The sequence below is a fragment of the Eschrichtius robustus genome, chromosome 21 (genome assembly GCF_028021215.1).
Source record: "Eschrichtius robustus isolate mEscRob2 chromosome 21, mEscRob2.pri, whole genome shotgun sequence".
Lineage (NCBI taxonomy): Eukaryota > Metazoa > Chordata > Mammalia > Artiodactyla > Eschrichtiidae > Eschrichtius > Eschrichtius robustus.
The window spans coordinates 31,606,746-31,625,751 of NC_090844.1; the positions used below are offsets into that span (position 1 = coordinate 31,606,746).

The 19,006-nt window shown below is 33.7% G+C and overlaps 1 protein-coding gene across 2 annotated transcripts in view; it reads right to left on the minus strand.

The window, feature by feature from the left end:
* The window catches only part of LOC137755947 (disintegrin and metalloproteinase domain-containing protein 5-like), a 148,685-nt gene that overhangs the window by 98,367 nt on the left and 31,312 nt on the right, over positions 1–19,006 (minus strand). For both annotated transcript variants that reach the window (XM_068532090.1, XM_068532091.1), the window contains 3 exons: positions 15,437–15,508; positions 15,082–15,245; positions 14,597–14,678 (listed from right to left, as the gene is read on the minus strand). In XM_068532090.1, coding sequence (XP_068388191.1) covers positions 14,597–14,678; positions 15,082–15,245; positions 15,437–15,508 — 318 coding nt within the window. The remainder of the gene's footprint in view (positions 1–14,596; positions 14,679–15,081; positions 15,246–15,436; positions 15,509–19,006) is intronic.

Consider the following 19,006-nt stretch of genomic DNA (forward strand, 5'->3'; position numbering starts at 1 on the left):
GCCCTTGCCAGGACACACTTTATTCCCTTCATAGTTACAGACAATATTAATAGTAACCAAGGAACACATTTCGTTTCTCAGAAGACACAATGCCACTCTATTGGAAAAGGCATTCAATATAACTTTCATTGCCCCCAATAGGTCCCAGATAGCTGGTTCAATTGAGAGACATAATGGTTTCCTTAAATAATTCCTCTTCAAATCCAACAAACGGACCCCTAAATGGGTGTCTATATTGGCCAAGCTATTAATGTCTCTTAATTCAAGGACCCTTGTCTGACACACACTTCACACAAACTTTAAAGCATTTTTCCCTTTTCCTTCCCTATATTTAAAGGGGCTTATGTCTGGCCTCCATGTATATAAAGACTCACTGTATATGAGTCCCTTTAATTATGTCTCCCCTACTGTTGTAAATATTTTATCTTGCCCCATCCCATAAGGGTTGGAGACCAGATCCAAGTACATACCCTCCTGAGGTCTATTAACCATAGATTTCCTCCTGGTCCAGGCAGCTGCTAATTTGACATGAGACCCATTTGAGCCTAAACTTCCACCACCACAAAAACAAATGAAAAACAAAAACAAAAACCTCTCAAGTGCAGCTATACAACATTCTGTTGACTGTTCATCTCATTACCATTGGTCTGAGTGTTTTTATTGGTTTGCAATCTGGAGGCCCAAATCCTCCAAGTAAGCCATTATTTCAGCCAGACGTGGCAAATGCTACGGCCCACATGCCACTGAGTTTGGATAATACAAACCTTACAACCCAAAGACTTCACCAGCTTGCCTGTCAACAACCAAACCAACACCTGAGGCAAAAGGCCCATACTGACTGGCCAAATTAGGGTGCCTGCCTACAGCATAATTATGGAGACCTAAACACAGGTATAAATATTTTAAATGGCAAACAACCTGACCTCCTATTAACCACATACACCGAAATCAGGTCATAAAATTTTAAACCTATTTATAACAGAACTCTTCTCATCACCTAATAGGGCAAAACCTTAGACTGTGGGACACTTTTAGATCCAGCCAAACCTAATTTGGGCTGTGCCAGTCAGGCTCTGCACAGATGTCAGTATCACTTCTGCTTGCTATGCACCCACAAGCCCCTTAAAAGATATTTATAAATCGAAGTCACAGCCCCAACATTGCCTTCAAATCACAGAAGTACTTCAGCACCATTTTAATACCACAGAGCCACAAAAATAAAACCTGCATTCATTCAAGTGGGTATCAGCTTAAAAAGGATATCCTAGCGCTACACCCCAAACAACATTGCCCTGGCCCAGGAACTCACTGCTAGAGATGTTATTACCTCAGATGACATCACTCCAGCCTAAGACCTGCCTGTTGGAGATAACTCTGCATCCTGCACGGAGACAACTTCCCCTCAGACACTAAAACTTCCACCCCAGGCAGGCTCATGGACTGCCTCTCCCAAGGCACAAATTGCACACAAGAAATGTACTGGTTTTCCTACTTTGATATTAGGGACTCTATTGTGTTTCCTGAGCCAGCTGTCTGTGTAGCCCATGACAAGGGTATAATTTTTTGCTCTCTATCAAACCATATATCCCTACACTCCATGTCTATCTGTGCCATTCTAAAAACTGGTGGAGATTATTGCTTTCCCTAGGAGTCACCTGCCCTGTATCATGAACCCCTGGACCCTAGGGATAGGACCACTCACTCCCTAGTGCCTTCTCCTACTACTCCCATCCTGCATCTCTGACCATGATAACAACCACCTCTTCCCTTTGGGTACATACAAATACCATCGATCTTTATATATACTTTACCAAACTAATCAGGTGATACTCTCCAACAACATAAACTGCCTGACTTGCCACTTTTACCCAAAAATACACTAGGATATTATTGTCAAAAAACACACATATAGAATTTTTAACACAATTTACAACTGCACAAAGATGCTCTTAGAGACTCCAGAAATTTCAGATCTATTTCCTTAGCTAATGTTATACAAATGGGAAATTTAGTTATGAGCTGGTCTACAAGAATTCCTTATACGTCTACTTGTGTTTCTCCTTTTTACTCTCATAATAAAATGCTCTCTATGCTGTTTAGCTAAGCTTATGCTCTACTCTCTAAAAGTCTCTTATTATGCCAAAGGTTTGATCATATTTCAAACCACAACAGGACTAACTTTATTAACATCACATTTTCTGTATTCCAATGCTTTCATATCTAGGGCCTTACCAACCTAGAGGACTGCCCTTAGGGTTATCCAATTGCTTCAGAGAGTAGACAACTCACCTTTCATATGCAAACCAATCAATCCAGAGCCCATATACCCTACCACCTGATAGTCTGATAAAGTCTGCTTTATCAGACTCACATACACCAGGCCACTATCCACCTGCCAAAATCACACCAGGGTTAGGTACCAGACAACTAAGGACAGCCTCTATGCGTCATGGACTGCTGAAACTAGCCAACCTTAGACCTGCTTACCCTGCCTCTCTCCTGTTTCTTCCCAAAGAAACCACAATAGAGGCTCTTGCCCACATTTCCCCCCTACCTCCTATGCTTCCTGACCAAATCTGGTGCTTCCTTATGTGGCCTCTGCATGGCATGGCATATCTCTTATTTCTAGGGAACTGTGAGTATGATAAATTCCTTCCGGAATGACAGTCATTTTCATGTCTGCATGTGTTTCCATACCTGATGAAAACATATCCCAGGTAACCTTAAAAAAAACTTTCAAACTAGATTAGTTTCTCCTACTTTAGTTAAGTTAGTTTACTCTAGTCAATTCAAACTAGATTACAACAAAATTAGTTGTAAATGTATATTGTAAACTCTAGGGTAACTGCTTAAAGATTTTTAATGTAATTGATATTCTAGAAAGGAGAGAAAATGGAATAATATAAAATGTGCAATTAAAACCACAGAAGGCAGAAAAAAAAAAAAGGAGAGGGGAAGATTTCAAGAAGAAATAAGAAACAAGGATAATGAATAGAAAATAGACAAAATTCAACATCCATTTATGATTTTTAAAAACTCTCGGGTGTGGAGGAAACATACATCAACATAATAAAGGCCATATATGACAAGCCCACAGCTAACATCACACTCAATGGTAAAAAGCAGAAAAGCTATTCCTCTAAGGTCAGGAATAAGACAAGAATCTGCACTATCACCACTTTTATACAACTCCTAGCCAGAGCAATTAGGCAAGAAAAAATAAATAAAAGAGATCCAAACTGGAAAAAAGAAGTAAAACTGTCACCATTGGCAGATAACATGATATTATACAAAGAAAAATCCTAAAACTACACAAACACACACACAAAAAAACCTGTTATAACTAATATATGAATTCAGTAGAGTTTCTAGACCCACAATCAATACAAAGAAGTCTGTTGTGTTTCTATACATTAATAATGCACTATCAGTAAGAGAAATTAAGGAAGCACTCCCATGTACAATTGTATTAAAAAGAACAAAATACCAAGGAATAAATTTAACCAAGGATATGAAAAAATTGTACACTGAAAACTAGAAGACGGTGATGAAAGAAATTGAGGAAGACACAAATGAATGGAAAGATATTCCACACTCATGGACTGGAAGAACTAATATTGTTAAAATGTCCATTTTACCCATAGCCATCTACAGATTCAGTGCACTCCCTTTCAAAATTCCAATGGCAATTTTCACAAAAATAATAAAACATCCTAAAATTTGAATGGAAGCACAAAGGACCCCAAATAGCTGAAGCAATCTTGAGAAAGAAGAGTAAAGCTGGAGGTATCATGCTCCCTGATTTCAAACTATACTACAAAGCTGTAGTAATCAAAAGAGTATTAAATTCTATAACTATTTATGGTGATAGACATTAACTAGAATTTTTCTGGTGATCATTTTGCAATATATACAAATACCAAATCACACTGTTGTACACCTGAAACTAATATTATTCAATTATACCTGAATAAAAAAAAATTTTTTTTAAACAATATGGTACTGGCACAAAGGCAGACACATTGATCAATGGAACAAAATACAGAACCCAGAAATAAACCCACACTTATACAGTCAACTGATCTATGCCAAAGGAGGCAGTAATATAAAATGGGAAGAAGACAGTCTCTTCAATAAATGGTGGTGGGAAAAATTGGACAGCCACATGCAAAAGAATGAAACTGGACCACTATCTCACACCATACACAATAATTAACTCAAAATGTATTAGAGACTTGAATGCAAGACCTGAAACCTTAAAACTCCTAGAAGAAAACATAGGCAATAAGCTCCTTGATATCAATCTTCGTGATGAATTTTTAGATCTGACTCCAAAGCAAAGTCAACAGAAGCAAAAATAAACAAGTGGGACTACAGCACACTAAAATGCTTCTGAATAGCAAAGGAAACCATCAACAAAATGAAAAGGCAGGCTACTAAGTGGGAGAAAATATATACAAGTCATATCTCTGAAAAGGGGTTAATATGCAAAATACAATACTCATACAACTCAATAGCAAAAAAAAATCAAATTTAAAAATGGGCAGATTATCTGAATAAACATTTTTCCAAAGCAAACATATAGATGGCCAACAGCTACATGGAAAGATGCTCAACACCTGGGTATATTCCCAAAGGAAATGAAATCAATATCTTGAAAAGGTATCTGCACTCCCATGTTCACTGCAGCATTATTCAAAACAGCCAATATATGGAAACAACCTAAATGTTCAATCATGCATGAACAGAAAAAAGAAAAGACAAAAAAAAAAAAAGAAGGAACTCCTGTCCTTTGAGACAGCATGGATGAACCTGGAAGACATTATGTTTAGTGAAATAAGCCAGATACAGAAAGATAAATATGTATGATCTCACTTATATGTGGAAACTAAAAAAGGCAAATTCATAGAACCAGAGAGTAGAGCAGTCATTGTCAGTGACCAGAGGATGGGTCAAAGGGTACAAACTTTCATCTTTATAAGACGAATGTTTGGCGATATAATACACAGCAATGTGCTTATAATTAATAATACTTATTATATACTTGAAATTTGATATGTGAGTAAATCTTAAGTTTCTCACCAAAGAACAAACGAAAAAATGATATCTATGTGAGTTGATGTGTGTGTTAACTTGATTGTGGTAATCATTTCAAAATGTATACAAAGATTAAATCTTCACATTTTACACCTTAATAAAAATCATGTCGTACAACCTAAATATAATTTTTACTTCTCAGTAAAGCTTGAAAATAAGATGTACATAAAATAAATGGAAGACAAAGTAGATTAAAAATGAAAAATTTCACAAAAGCATTGGAATTTATAAACAAAATAAAATAAAAACTGTAGAACTGGAATAAAAGGAATATCTGAAATAGCAGAATAGAGTATTACTGAACAGAATTAAAGATCATAGAAAATACTCAAACTGAAGAACAAAACAAACCGAACAAAAAAAGAATTAAAAAAAAAAGAACAACAGTGACATATGGTGCATCTTTTAAAGGACTAATATATGTTAATTAGAGCCTAACAAGAAAAGGTGAAAGATAATGGGACAAAAATAATATCTGAAGTATAATTATAATGGTTGAGAATTTTCCAACACTAATAAAAGACATCAGGCAATAATTTCAAGAAACCCTACTAAAACTAAAGGAGAAATACAAACAAAAATGAGTCTAGGTCCATGATGTCTCTGCAAGAACTGTCTTATTTCCAGCTTATCTTTGTTCTAGGATGTAGTTGTTCTAATTCTCAGTGAAAAGTGTCACAATGTTGCTTAACGTTGACTGGCCTTGATCTCCCACTTTTTGCTCCTCTCGACCTTAAGTCTGTCAAAAATAACCGTGGTTTAGTGCCCTCAATCATCTGGTTGAAACAAACAAAAATTCCCTGATGGAAAGTGACAGCAACTAGACTCTAAATTATTTACATGAATAATTTTTAAATGACCAAAATGCCATACCCAAAAGGAAACCATACCCAAAAGGAAAAAAAATACAGCATGAATGAGAATTAACAGGAGTGCCAGACAGCAGAAAACCGACAGGGGCTCCACGTATTTAAACTATCAGATACATTATTTAATTTAACTATGCAGTATAAAAAGGCAAAATACAGTATAGCCCATGCCACGGTCTGTTGCAAAAGTAAAACATAAGTATATGCCTATATTTCCATAAGAAACATTGGAGAAATTTCATAAGAATCTGATGAAATGGGATGATGGATGATTATATTAGAGAATAAAACTTTCAGATTATACCTTTTCATTAATTTATTTTTAGATTTACATAATTGTGGTACTTTTTATACTGGGCTCGTTATTGTTTTATTCCTCCCTTTTATTTATTCAAGTAATGCAAGAATAGACACTTTATGTAAAAAATTAAAACAAATTCCAGCAATAGGAAAAAAGCAAAGGTCCTGAATTCTTTTACCTTCTTAATTCCTTCCCCAGAACTGCCGCTGCAGTTTCTCTAGACCTTTTCCCTTACTTTTTTCTTTTTTGAACTTTTAATTTTATATTGAAGTATAGCCGATTAACAATGTTGTAACAGTTTCAGGTGCACAGCAAAGTGACTAAGCCATACATATACATGTATTCATTCTCCCCCAAACTCCCCTCCCATCCAGGCTGCCACATAACATTGAGCAGAGTTCCCTGTGCTATACAGTAGGTCCTTGTTGGTTACCCATTTTAAATATGACAGTGTGTACATGTCAATCCCAAACTCCCTAACTATCCCTTCCCCCCACCCTTCACCCCAGTAACCACAAGTTCTTTCTCTAAATCTGTGAGTCTGTTTTTGCTTTCTTAATAAGTTCATTTGTACCGTTTCTTTTTAGATTCCACACATAAGTGATCCCAGAATAACAGAAATAAAAACAAAAATTTTTAAATGGGATCTAAAACTCAAGAGCTTTTGCACAGCAAAGGAAACCATAAACAAAACAAAAAGACAACCCACAGATTGGGAGAAAATATTTGCAAATGATGTGACCAACAAGGGATTAGTCTCCAAAATTTACAAACAGCTCACAAGGCTTAATATCATCAAAACAAACAACCCAATCAAAAAATGGGCAGAAGACCTAAATAGACATTTCTCCAAAGAAAACATACAGACAGCCAAAGGGTACATGAAAAGATGCTCAACATCACTAATTATTAGAGAAATGCAGATCAAAACTACAATGAGGTACCACCTCACACTGGTCAGAATGGCCATCAGCAAAAAGTCTACAAACAATAAATGCTGGAGATAGTGTGGAGAAAAGGGAACCCTCCTACAGTGTTGGTGGGAATGTAAATTGGTACAACCACTGTGGAGAACAGTATGGAGGTTTCTTAAAAAACTAAAAGTAGAACTACCATATGATCCACCAGTCCCATTCCTGGGCACATATCCAGAGAAAACCATAATCCGAAAGGATACATGTACCCCAATATTCACTGCAGCACTGTTCACGATAGCCAAGATATGGAAGCAAGCTAAATGTCCATCGACAGAGGAATGGGTAAAGAAGACATGGTACATATATACAATGGAATATTACTCAGCCATTAAAAAGAATGAAATAATGCCATTTGCAGCAACATGGAGGGACCTAGAGATTGTCATACTGAGTGCAGTAAGTCGGACAGAGAAAGAGAAATATCACATAATTGTGGTATTTTAAAAATAAAATTTTATTTTAAATGTATTTAAACAAATACATAAAGATCCTAAATATGTCATGCATATAAATATTCAAATAATTTAGCAGATATGAAAAAGTAACAAATAGAAATTCTAGAACCAAAAAAAAGTGACAAAATTTTTAAAATGTAAAGAGGGTGTTAACAGTAGCTTCTAGAAACAGCTGAAAACATTAAAGTTGAATTTAGATCAGAAGAAAATGTCAGAATGTAGCATGAAGAGAAGGGAAAAAACAGAAGCTAGGGTAAGAGACACAAAATGTGTTCAGAATGTCTATCACATGCTTAATGGTACATCTTAAGGAGAGGAGGAGATAATGTAGAAGCAAGATAGTTGAAAAGATAATGAACCAATAGAAAATACAACAATCAAGAGTGAACCATAATGTAAACTATTAATATGTACTTTGGGTGTTTATGATGTCTCAATGTGGGTTCATTTATTGTAACACATGCACCACTATGGTGGGGATATTGGTAATGGGGGAAGCTATGCATGTGTGGGGACCAAGGGTATATGGGAAATCTCTGTACCTTCCCCTCAAATTTGCTATGAATTAAAAAGTGCTCTAAAACATTTAATTCTTAATTTAAAAAAAAGATTAGTAGACAATGTTTTTGAAAAAATAATTTGTCACTGAAACAAGGATGATATCTTGAAATTGAAGTTAGCATAGTCACTAATTTTCTCAAACTTTCATAAAACCTTGTACTTACCTGTTATCTATCAGGGAATAAATATAATAATAATAATAGCAGAAAGTTTTCCACAACTGATGAAAAGTATCAATCCACAGATTAAAGAACCTTCTAAAAATTTCCAATATGATAAATATAGAGAGATACCTAGGTAATACACATGAAATTAAAAGTGCAGAAAATTAAAGCCAAAGAAAAATTTAAGAGCAATCACATAAATGAATAAAAAAAAGGTAACCAGAAAGATCACAGTTGTTTGGAAATTAAAAATATACTTGTAACTAACACAAGGGTCCAAGCAGAAATCACAAGGGAAATAAGAAAATATTTTGAAATTGAAGATAATTCAAATATATATCAAACTTGTACACTGCAGATAAAGCTGGGAATAGGGAAAAAACAGTCTTAATATAAATGTGTAAAAAAAGTAACTCCTGAAAATCAGTAGACAAAGACCGTCAGAAGAATTTGAAGACTAAAGACCAGCTGAAAAGAAGCAATGAATCAATAAAAATAGGGATTAATGAAATTATAGACAAATGTAAATTTTAGATGATCTACAAAGCAAAAGCTGGTTTTTTAAAGACACTAATAAAATTGAAAATATCTAATGAGATTAGTCAAGAAAAACCAGAGAGCAAACACAAAAAGACAATGTCAAAAATGAAAAATATGAAATCAGCAAAGATCATGCAGACATTTAAGATACTATTATATTGTAAACAATTTTATGATGTGTTTAAGATGGATATAACAACCTTTTACAGAAAATAAGAGAGAGGGATGATTACTGCTTTACATGACTTCATATGAAAACTCAAAAAAGACATCACAAGAAAAGAATATTGCACATCAATCTTATTCATGAACATAAATATAAAATACTAAAAAAAAGGTACCAAAACAAATCTGGGACATACAAAAAAAGATAGTGAAACATGACCATACCGATTTTATCCCAGAAATGAATTAACTTAAGAATCATAAATTCACTGATGCAATAATCCATATCAATGATTAGAGAGGTAAAATATGATCACCTCATTATTATTGATAAAAATGAAAAGAAAAGCAGAAAACAGCTATTAAAATATTTGGCAGAAGAGGCAATGCCAAAAAAACTAATAAAGCTATAAAGGGTTAAAATGTAATAGAGCATTCCATTATTAATTATATAAGTTAAATAAATAATTACAGTATAAATGAACATCATGAATTGAAATGTCAAAAACTCAGCATTCAAATAATTGAACAAGAAGACCTGACAATGGGAGTGACAAAATTCAGCAAATTGTTGGAAAAAAAATTCTCAGAAACAAAGACTAACATACAAGATATTCAAGGGAGAAAAGATATAAACAAAAGTACAGTAAGCAAGAGAAAATAGAAAATAAAAGAGATAAGAATAGGAGGGCTTCCCTGGAGGCGCAGTGGTTGAGAATCTGGCTAACATCATACTCAAAGGTGAAAGGTAAATCTTTTCCTCTAAGATAAAGATCAAGACAAGGGTGCCCAGTCTCACCATTCCTATTCAACATAGTTAGCCAGAGCAACCAGGAAAGAAAAGGGTATAAAGGCAACCAAATCAGAAAGGAAGAAGTAAAATTATTTCTGTTTGCTGATGACATAATCTTTTATGGAGAAAGTCCTAAAGACTTCACAAAAAAACTATTAGAATAAACAAATTCAATAAAGTTTCAGAATACAATACCAACCTACAAACTGAGTTGTGTTTTGATCTATTAACAATGAATTAACAGAATATAACTAAAGAAATCAATCCCATTTACAATAGCAATAAAACAACAAAATATCAGTAATAAATTTAACCAAGGAAGGGAAAGATTTGCACAAAGAAAAGTATAAGACTGTGATGAAAGAAAGTGAAAAAGAGGGAATTCTCTGGTGGTCCAGTGGTTAGGACTCTGTGCTTCCACTACAGGGGGCCTGGGTTCGATCCCTGGTCAGGAAACTAAGATCCCATGAGCCGTGAGGCACAGACAAAAAGAAAGAAAGAAATTGAAAAAGACACAAATAAATGGAAAGATATCCCATGTCCATGGACTGGAAAAATTAATATTGTTAAAATATGCATATTACCCAAAGCCATCTATAGATTCAATGCAATCCCTCTCAAAATTCTAATGACATTTTTTCATAAAAATACAGAAAACAATCTTAAAATTTGTATGAAACCACAAAAGACTCCAAGCGGCCAAAGCAATCCTGAGAAAGAAAAACAAAGCTGGAAGCATCACAGTTCCTGTTTTCAACCTATATTAAAAAGCTATAGTAATCAAAAAGTATGGTCCTGGCATAAAAGTAAGTGTTGGGAAAACTGGATATTCACACGCAAATAATGAACTGGACCCTTGTATTACACTACTCACAAAAATTAACTCAACATGGAGTAAACACCTATATGTAAGACGTGAAATCATAAAATTCTTGGAAGAAAACAGTGAGAAATCTCGACATTGGTCTTGGCGATGACTTTATAACTATGACAACAAAACCACAAACAAAGGCAAAAATAAACAAGTGGGACTACAGCAATATAAGGGTTCTGCACAGCAAAAGAACTGATCAAAATGAAAAGGCAACTACAGAATGGGAGAAAATATTTACAAACTATATATATGATAAGAGGTTAATATCCAAAGTATATTAAGAAGTCATATAACTCACTAGCAAAAACTAAATTATCTTATTAAGAAATGGTCAGAGGACCTAAATAGACATTTCTCCAAAGAGGATATTCAAATGGCCAACAGGTACATGAAAAGGTGCTCAACATCACTAATCATCAGAGAAATGCAAATCAAAACCACAAGTGAGATCACCTCACACCTGTTACAATGGCTATCATCAAAAAGATAAGAGACTACAAATGCTGGCAAGGATGTGGAGAGAATGGAACCCATGTGCACTGTTGGTGGGAATGTAAATCAGTACAACCACTATAGAAAACAGTATGGAGTTTCCTGAAAAAAATTAAATATAGAACTACCATATGAATCAGCAGTTCCACTTCTAAGTATATATCTGAGGAAATGAAATCACTGTCTCAAATAGGTCTCTGCACCCCATGTTCACTGCAGATTATTCACAACAGCCAAGATATGGAAACAACCTAAGTGTCCACTGACTAACGAGCAGATAAATTGTGAGATGTGTGTGTTTAATAATCATATATAGGGCTTCTCTGGTGGCACAGTGGTTGAGAGTCTGCCTGCCAATGCAGGGGACACGGGTTCCAGCCCTGGTCCGGAAAGATCCCACATGCCGTGGAGCAACTGGGCCCGTGAGCCACAACTACTGAGCCTGCGTGTCTGGAGCCTGTGCTCCGCAACAAGAGAGGCTGCGATAGTGAGAGGCCCGCGCACTGCGATGAAGAGTGGCCCCCGCTTGCTGCAACTGGAGAAAGCCCTTGCACAGAAACGAAGACCCAACACAGCCAAAAAAAAAAAAATAATCATGTATATATGAATATTATTCAGTCATAAAAAAAGAAGGAAATCCTGTCATTTGACACAACATGGATGAAGTCAGAGGGCATTACTCTAAGTGAAATAAGTCAGACAGAGAAAGACAAATACTACATGATCTCAGTAGGTGGAATCTAAAACAACTGAACTCATAGAAACAGAGAACAGATTGGTGGTTGCCAGGGCGAGAGTTGGGGGTGGGAATGAGTGAAAGTGGTCAAATGGTACAAATTTCTAACCTGGGGATACAATGTAACTATAGTTAACAATACTGTATTGAATATTTGAAAGCTGCTAAAAGAGTAGGTCTTAAAGTTTCTCAACACACACACACACACACACACACACAAATGGTAACCATGTGAGATGATGGATTATTAAATATATACATATATATATAACCTTATTGTGGCAATCATTCTGCAATATATACATATATCAAATCATTACACTGTACACCTTAAACTTACGCAATGTTATATATCAGTTGTATCTCAGTAAAACTGGAAAAAAGAGTGGGTCTTGTAAAAAATAATAAACAGAAACCTCAATTAGAGTCGGGCTATCAGAAGGGGAACTCTCACAGCCTGGAGGATAGCAGAACCCGACAGGAAAAAGAAAGACTTCTCTTCTTTCCTGGCAAGGACTCAGCCAATAAAAAGCCATGGACACTTTACTATAGCTCCCATCAACTTCCTTTTTCCCCTTTATTAAAAGTGTTGTTTCCCTTGCCATGAGAGGATCTGCACCTGGCTCAACATGGTTGCAGACCCCGAATCATAATTCTCTGCTGATTCTGAGTAAACCCATCATTTCTGGAGAAATCTGGCAGTCTATTTGTTTTAGATCAACAATCTCATAATGTAAATTCAGCAAGGTTACTGGATATTTACAAAAATATATAAAAACTGGCCATATATGGATATACACTAGCAGTGAGAAACTGGAAGATGAATTTAAATGATCAAGACCAGTGGCAATAGCATCAGAGCATATAAAATACCTAAGAATAATTTTAGCAGTATATGTATTAAACCTCCACAGAGAATTTTTAAACGACGTGAATGAATGAAAAGATAAATCATGTTGGTGGACTGGAAGATCCAACATTATTAAGATATCAATTCTCCCCTAATTGATTCATAAGTTACACACCATCCCAATCAAAACCTAAGTAAGCTTTTGTGTATGTGTAGAACTAGACAACCTGATTCTAAAATCTATATGAAAATGCAAAGTTATATATAGACATACATAGTATTGACAAAGCACAAAGTTGGATAGCTTAAACTACCTGATTTCAAAATATTTAACAAAGCTACCATATTCAAGGAATTGATTCTTAAGCTAAAAAAAAATTTTAGAATATTATGATTGGTGTCTATCATTTTAAAATTTAATCTTCATACTCTTTGTTGTTGGAATAAACAAAAAATGTATTTTTATATTGATATTTTAATTTTATACTGGCTTTTTATAGCATTCTTCCTTAACTCATATATTTTTCCTTTACAAATTTTTATTACAAAACTTCCAATCAAACTTAAAGTCTGAAGAATGGCACCAGGAAAACACATACTAACCACTTATATTCAATAATTCCTATCATCTGCTTTATTTGCTTCACACACACATGATCTAAACATTAGTTCTCAGCAAAGAAACACTGTTTTCAGGAGGATTCACAATAGTGATGAAGACCTGGACAATTTCTGACAGTCTTTCCTGAGGCTTTGGCTGAAAGGGGACCGACAGCAAGGACTGAGAATAAAAACAAATTCCTAGAAAATATCTGATTCTTCTTTAGCCATGGTAACAAATAACCCCTAGAACTGGTTTTAGATTTATCTAATCAATCAATATGTCTTTTATACTAATGGTAGCAAGTACACACCAGTACAGATTTTAATTCTGTCTAATCTGTCAATGGCAATTTGAATCACTGTACATGCTACTAAAAGTCAACTAAATATACAAATGGGTCAGTATAAAAATCACAGTGTAGCCTTATTTTTCTGAAGCACTGTCAAGTTCGTTCCCCTTGCTACTTTTTATATAGCTTGTTGCAAAAAGAACATAACTCTGTAGAAAAAACTCATTCCCATTTTCCAGAAAACAGTAGATTATGAATATTTGATGGCTGTTCCTTCCTACAACAGTCTGCTCCTTGCAAACATAATAAAGAATTGAATGCAATAATAAAAGTTACCTTGAAACAAAAATACAGTGAACGTCACTTAACCAAAAAGCACATGAATGTATATCAATTATTAATTTTGAGGAAAATACTGATTTTATTGTTTTGATATTTATTTTTATTTGATATTTATTTAATATTTTGATATTTATTTTTATTGATGTTTATTTTTATTAATTGAGGAAAATATGTTTAATAATTAACATTAAAATCACACTGATTATATAATAAATATTGATGCAAGCATACCACTGCTCAGAACAATTAAACTGACTTACAAAGGCCAAATGTTTTTTAAAACAATATGAAATTATGATCAGTTGAATTTATAAATATTCTGATTTTAAAGCAATTATATACAGTTTAATTTTTATGCTCTTAATTAGTAATAAAAATACTATTAAAGGAAGAATAAACTAAGTAATATATATATTCTTGCTTTAAAATATTTAGAAAATTTTGAAACATGCAAATAATGAGAGCAAATTTGATAGTAATTACATACCAAAGCAACTCCTCCAGCAAAATTCTTATCACATATTTTTGAAGGATGTGTGGCTCCTATAAAAGTAGGAGTTTTCTGGAAGCTAAAAAAAAAAACAATTTTCCTCATAATTACATTTCAGTGGTATTATTAATGATAATCAGATCAGACACAAGAATGTAGAGATAACAGGTAGTAAAAGTTTATTAGCCAAGAGACATCAAAAAATTGTATCACTCAAAATTAACCTCCTTTAGTTATTTCAAAACTTTTATGTAATTTTACTTTTTTCAGGTAATTTTATGTCGTTTGATAAAAGATTTTAAGTCTTACCTCACATTAGCTACTTGAGGACAAAGACGTTAACCTACATTTTTTTCCCATCCCATGGTGTCTACCAAATTTACAGAACTCAGTATACATTAAGTAAATGCTTGTTTTTCATAATTAACATAAAAAATCATTTTGGGTTATTTCTTTATACAAATATGAAATACTATACTCACGCAAATAAGTATGCAGTATGATGAGGTTGGGAGAGAAATTCGTATTTCCATTCTAAAAGTCTATATAATATATGATTAGGATGTCTTGTAGTAGAAATTTTGTTTTTGTTTGACCAAATCTCTATGGAAGATATTCTAACAGTCAGTTTTAACTGGGTAAGCATCTAAATGGAGAAAATAAATGAAAATTTTTAAATAAATTTGAATATTAAATTTTTGTAAAGGTATATTTAAGACATTTAATTCAATATTTTGAATGTGGAAACTCTTCAACAGCACAGCAAAATACTATATACATCAATTCATATTACCTATCTTACAAAATATATTTAAAAAATAGTTTTTAAAAACTTACAGTGTTAACAAAGCCAATGATCTGAATAACCTTCTGTGTTACACCTTTTACATCAGAGCCCATGTAATCAAACTGAAAAAGATAAATTATTATTAAAAAATAGTGGATACCATTAATATACCACATAACCTTTATATCTATAATATGCTATATACTAGTATATATATTAGTATATATACTAATATGCTTTATATCTATAATATGCTATATGCTATATAGTATATGCTATATACTATATACTAAGTAGCCAGAGGGCTACATTCCAACTGAAATCCAGGAAATGCATATTTACATTTGTACATGTAAATGTATAAATAATAATTTATTTAAATAAATTAAATGTATAACTTTATATAATAAATTAAAATATTTAATAACATGGTTTTAAATGTTTAAAGCACTTGTAGCATTATTTATTTATAAAAATTGAATCATAAATTTTTTAAATGTTATTTCAAAATACACTTATTTCTAAAATAATACATATAATCACAAACCAAAAACTATATGCATAAAGAGGGAAAAATCTTTAATAAAAGGCTCACTGTTTAAGTGATCATGGATACTGTGTTAGGTTACATCCTCTGATAGCACCACGTAACTCATGTTACTCATGCTTCTTTATTCCAATAAGCTCTTTCTAACTGCTTAAAAATGCCAGAACAATATTAAAAAACAATGGTGATATCAGGAATGTGAGCTTTGCTCCTGATTTTTCACTGGAAAACCTCAAATATTTCACCATTAAGTGGTGTTCAGTTTAAGATGAGTATTCTAATCATGTTGAGAAACACCTACTTATAAATCTTCCTACTTATAAAACTTTTGTTAAAAATGAAGTTGAATTTTTATCCAAAGCCTTTTTGAAGCATACCAAAATGATAATGACTTTTGTCTTTTGACCTACTGATGGAATACATTTCATTAATACTTTACTTAATATTAAACCATCATTATACTGTTTGATCAAAACATTACATTCTATTAATATACTATCAAAATTAATATAATATTTTGTTTAGAAGTTTGTAGCTTTCAGAACGATGGGCCTGTTGGTCATGTGTGCATGCATGCATCCTTTGTCATAATGGAGCAAATGAATGTTGCTTACTAAATTTTAAAGCACTACCTAAAATTAAGTTGCTTGTTTTTTCTACACCCTAGAATTGTATTAGCTTATGAATTATATCTTCCTGAAACATTTTTTAATACTCTCCTTTAAAACTATCTATACTTAACACTGGCAACTGACCCATTCAAATTTTTCATTTCCAGTTTTTTGAAATATAATTGACATATAAGATTGTGTTAAAGTGTACAATGAGATGATTTGATTTAAAGTCTTATCTCCATTGGAGAATTCATGAAATTTGCATTTGTTTGTTTGTTTTAATCTCCCCCAAGGACACAGTTATACCATCTTAATCCTTTTCAACAGCATAACATGTTTTCTTCCTTTTTGCTTAATTACACTTTCTACCTACTTATTTGTCTTTTCAACAAACCAGTTTGTGAATTTACTTATCCATTTTAATGTTTCTGTTTATCATCAACTCATCAACTATCAAGTATTTTTCCTTATTTTTCTAATATCAAATTATTTCAAGAATATGAATTTCCTCTCCGTTTAGTTTTTATACTATCCTCTGCGACAGGTATTATCTGTATTTACCAATATTCAGTTCTCTTCTAACTCAGGAACCCTTCTTTTAAAGATAGGCATGGGCAGGTGATTCACTTTGGCCAATGCAATGAGGGCAAAAGTGATGCATGCCACTTCTGAGAAGTATTTCCTTATTGTAGCTCATGTCTCTCTGGTCTGCACTTCTATCGGTTTGGCAATTGGAAAAGAAACTATCAATCTAGAAATGCCAAAAAATCTAAACATTCTCTAGTGCTGAGCCAACACATGGAAGACTGCTGCCCTGGAGAGTTAGCCAGGAGAGTGGTTGACATTGATTGAATGAATGAAACTAAAACTGTGTTTAGCCACTAAGATTTGGGGAGTGTTTCTTATGTGAGCATAACCTAGCCTCTTCTGATTAATACACATCCACCTAATTTTTAAAACATTATATACAATTCTTTAATTTCTAAAAAGCTAAAAACTATAGTTTTTCTTTTCTGCCTTGAAAAATTACTCATAATTGTATTTAATTTTTTAATTTTATTATTTTTGCCTTATCTCTTTTTTTTTAAAGATTTTTTAAAAATTATTAGCACCTTTAATTATTATTTATTTTATTTTATTTTATTTTGGCTGTGTTGGGTCTTCGTTTCTGTGCAAGGGCTTCCTCTAGTTGCGGCAAGCGGGGGCCACTCTTCATTGCGGTGCGCGGGCCTCTCACTATCGTGGCCTCTCTTGTTGCGGAGCACAGGCTCCAGACACGCAGGCTCAGCAGTTGTGGCTCACGGGTCTAGTTGCTCTGTGGCATGTGGGATCTTCCCAGAGCAGGGCTCGAACCCGTGTCCCCTGCATTAGCAGGCAGATTCTCAACCACTGCACCACCAGGGAAGCCCTGCCTTATCTCTTTTTACTCTTTTTTTAATATACTGTGATAAAGTTTTGGCAAAATGGTTTTTTTTTAATAAATTTATTTATTTTATTTTTGGCTGCGTTGGGTCTTCGTTGCTGTGCGTGGGCTTCTCATTGCAGTGGCTTCTCTTGTTGCAGAGCACGGGCTCTAGGCATGCGGGCTTCAGTAGTTGTGGCACGTGGGCTCAGTAGTTGTGGCTCGCAGGCTCTAGAGCTCAGGCTTGGTAGTTGTGGCGCACGGGCTTAGTTGCTCCGCGGTATGTGGGATCTTCCTGGGTCAGGGCTCGAACCCGTGTCCCCTGCATTGGCAGGTGGATTCTTAACCACTGCACCACCAGGGAAGCCCCTGGCAAATTGGTTTTTGCTTTTACAAAACTATTGGTGTTTTCCTTGTGACCTATAGATGACTACATTTGCATGTATATTCTATATATATTTATAGACATTTGAATGTATGTGGTACCCATTCATAAGGTACAAAGGTCAGTAAGTGTTTAGTAAAACAAACTGATAAATAATTTGATCTTTATATGTTAACATTTATTTTCTGTCTATCTGTTAAAGGCTAACAGAAATGATTTAATGTACTCCAGTATAGTTTTGGTTTCTGTTAGATTCTTCTGATTACTTCCAAAGGTTTTCTTTTTATATTTTCATCATAATTCACTCAGCACTAAATGCTTATTATTAGAAATTCATCTTTAACTTGAATTGTAACATTCAATATAAAATACTCCTTTAATTCTTCTATTTACATTTTTTTTACCCTGAACTTTATCTATTAGTAATATCATCCTGATTTTCTTTTTTTATGGTAAATCTTGGCACATTTTTGCTGGTCTTTTAAAAAATGTTTTATACCTAACAGTGTCATTTTATTTTAAGCTGTCTCATAAATGTCATCTAATTTGAGATCCTTTGCACATTAATGGGAATATTTAATCCATTCCATTATTGTAATCAATGAAGCTGACTTACAGTTTTCTATTTTTCCTATTCATGTCCTCATGGTATTTCCTTTTGATTTTTGCTAT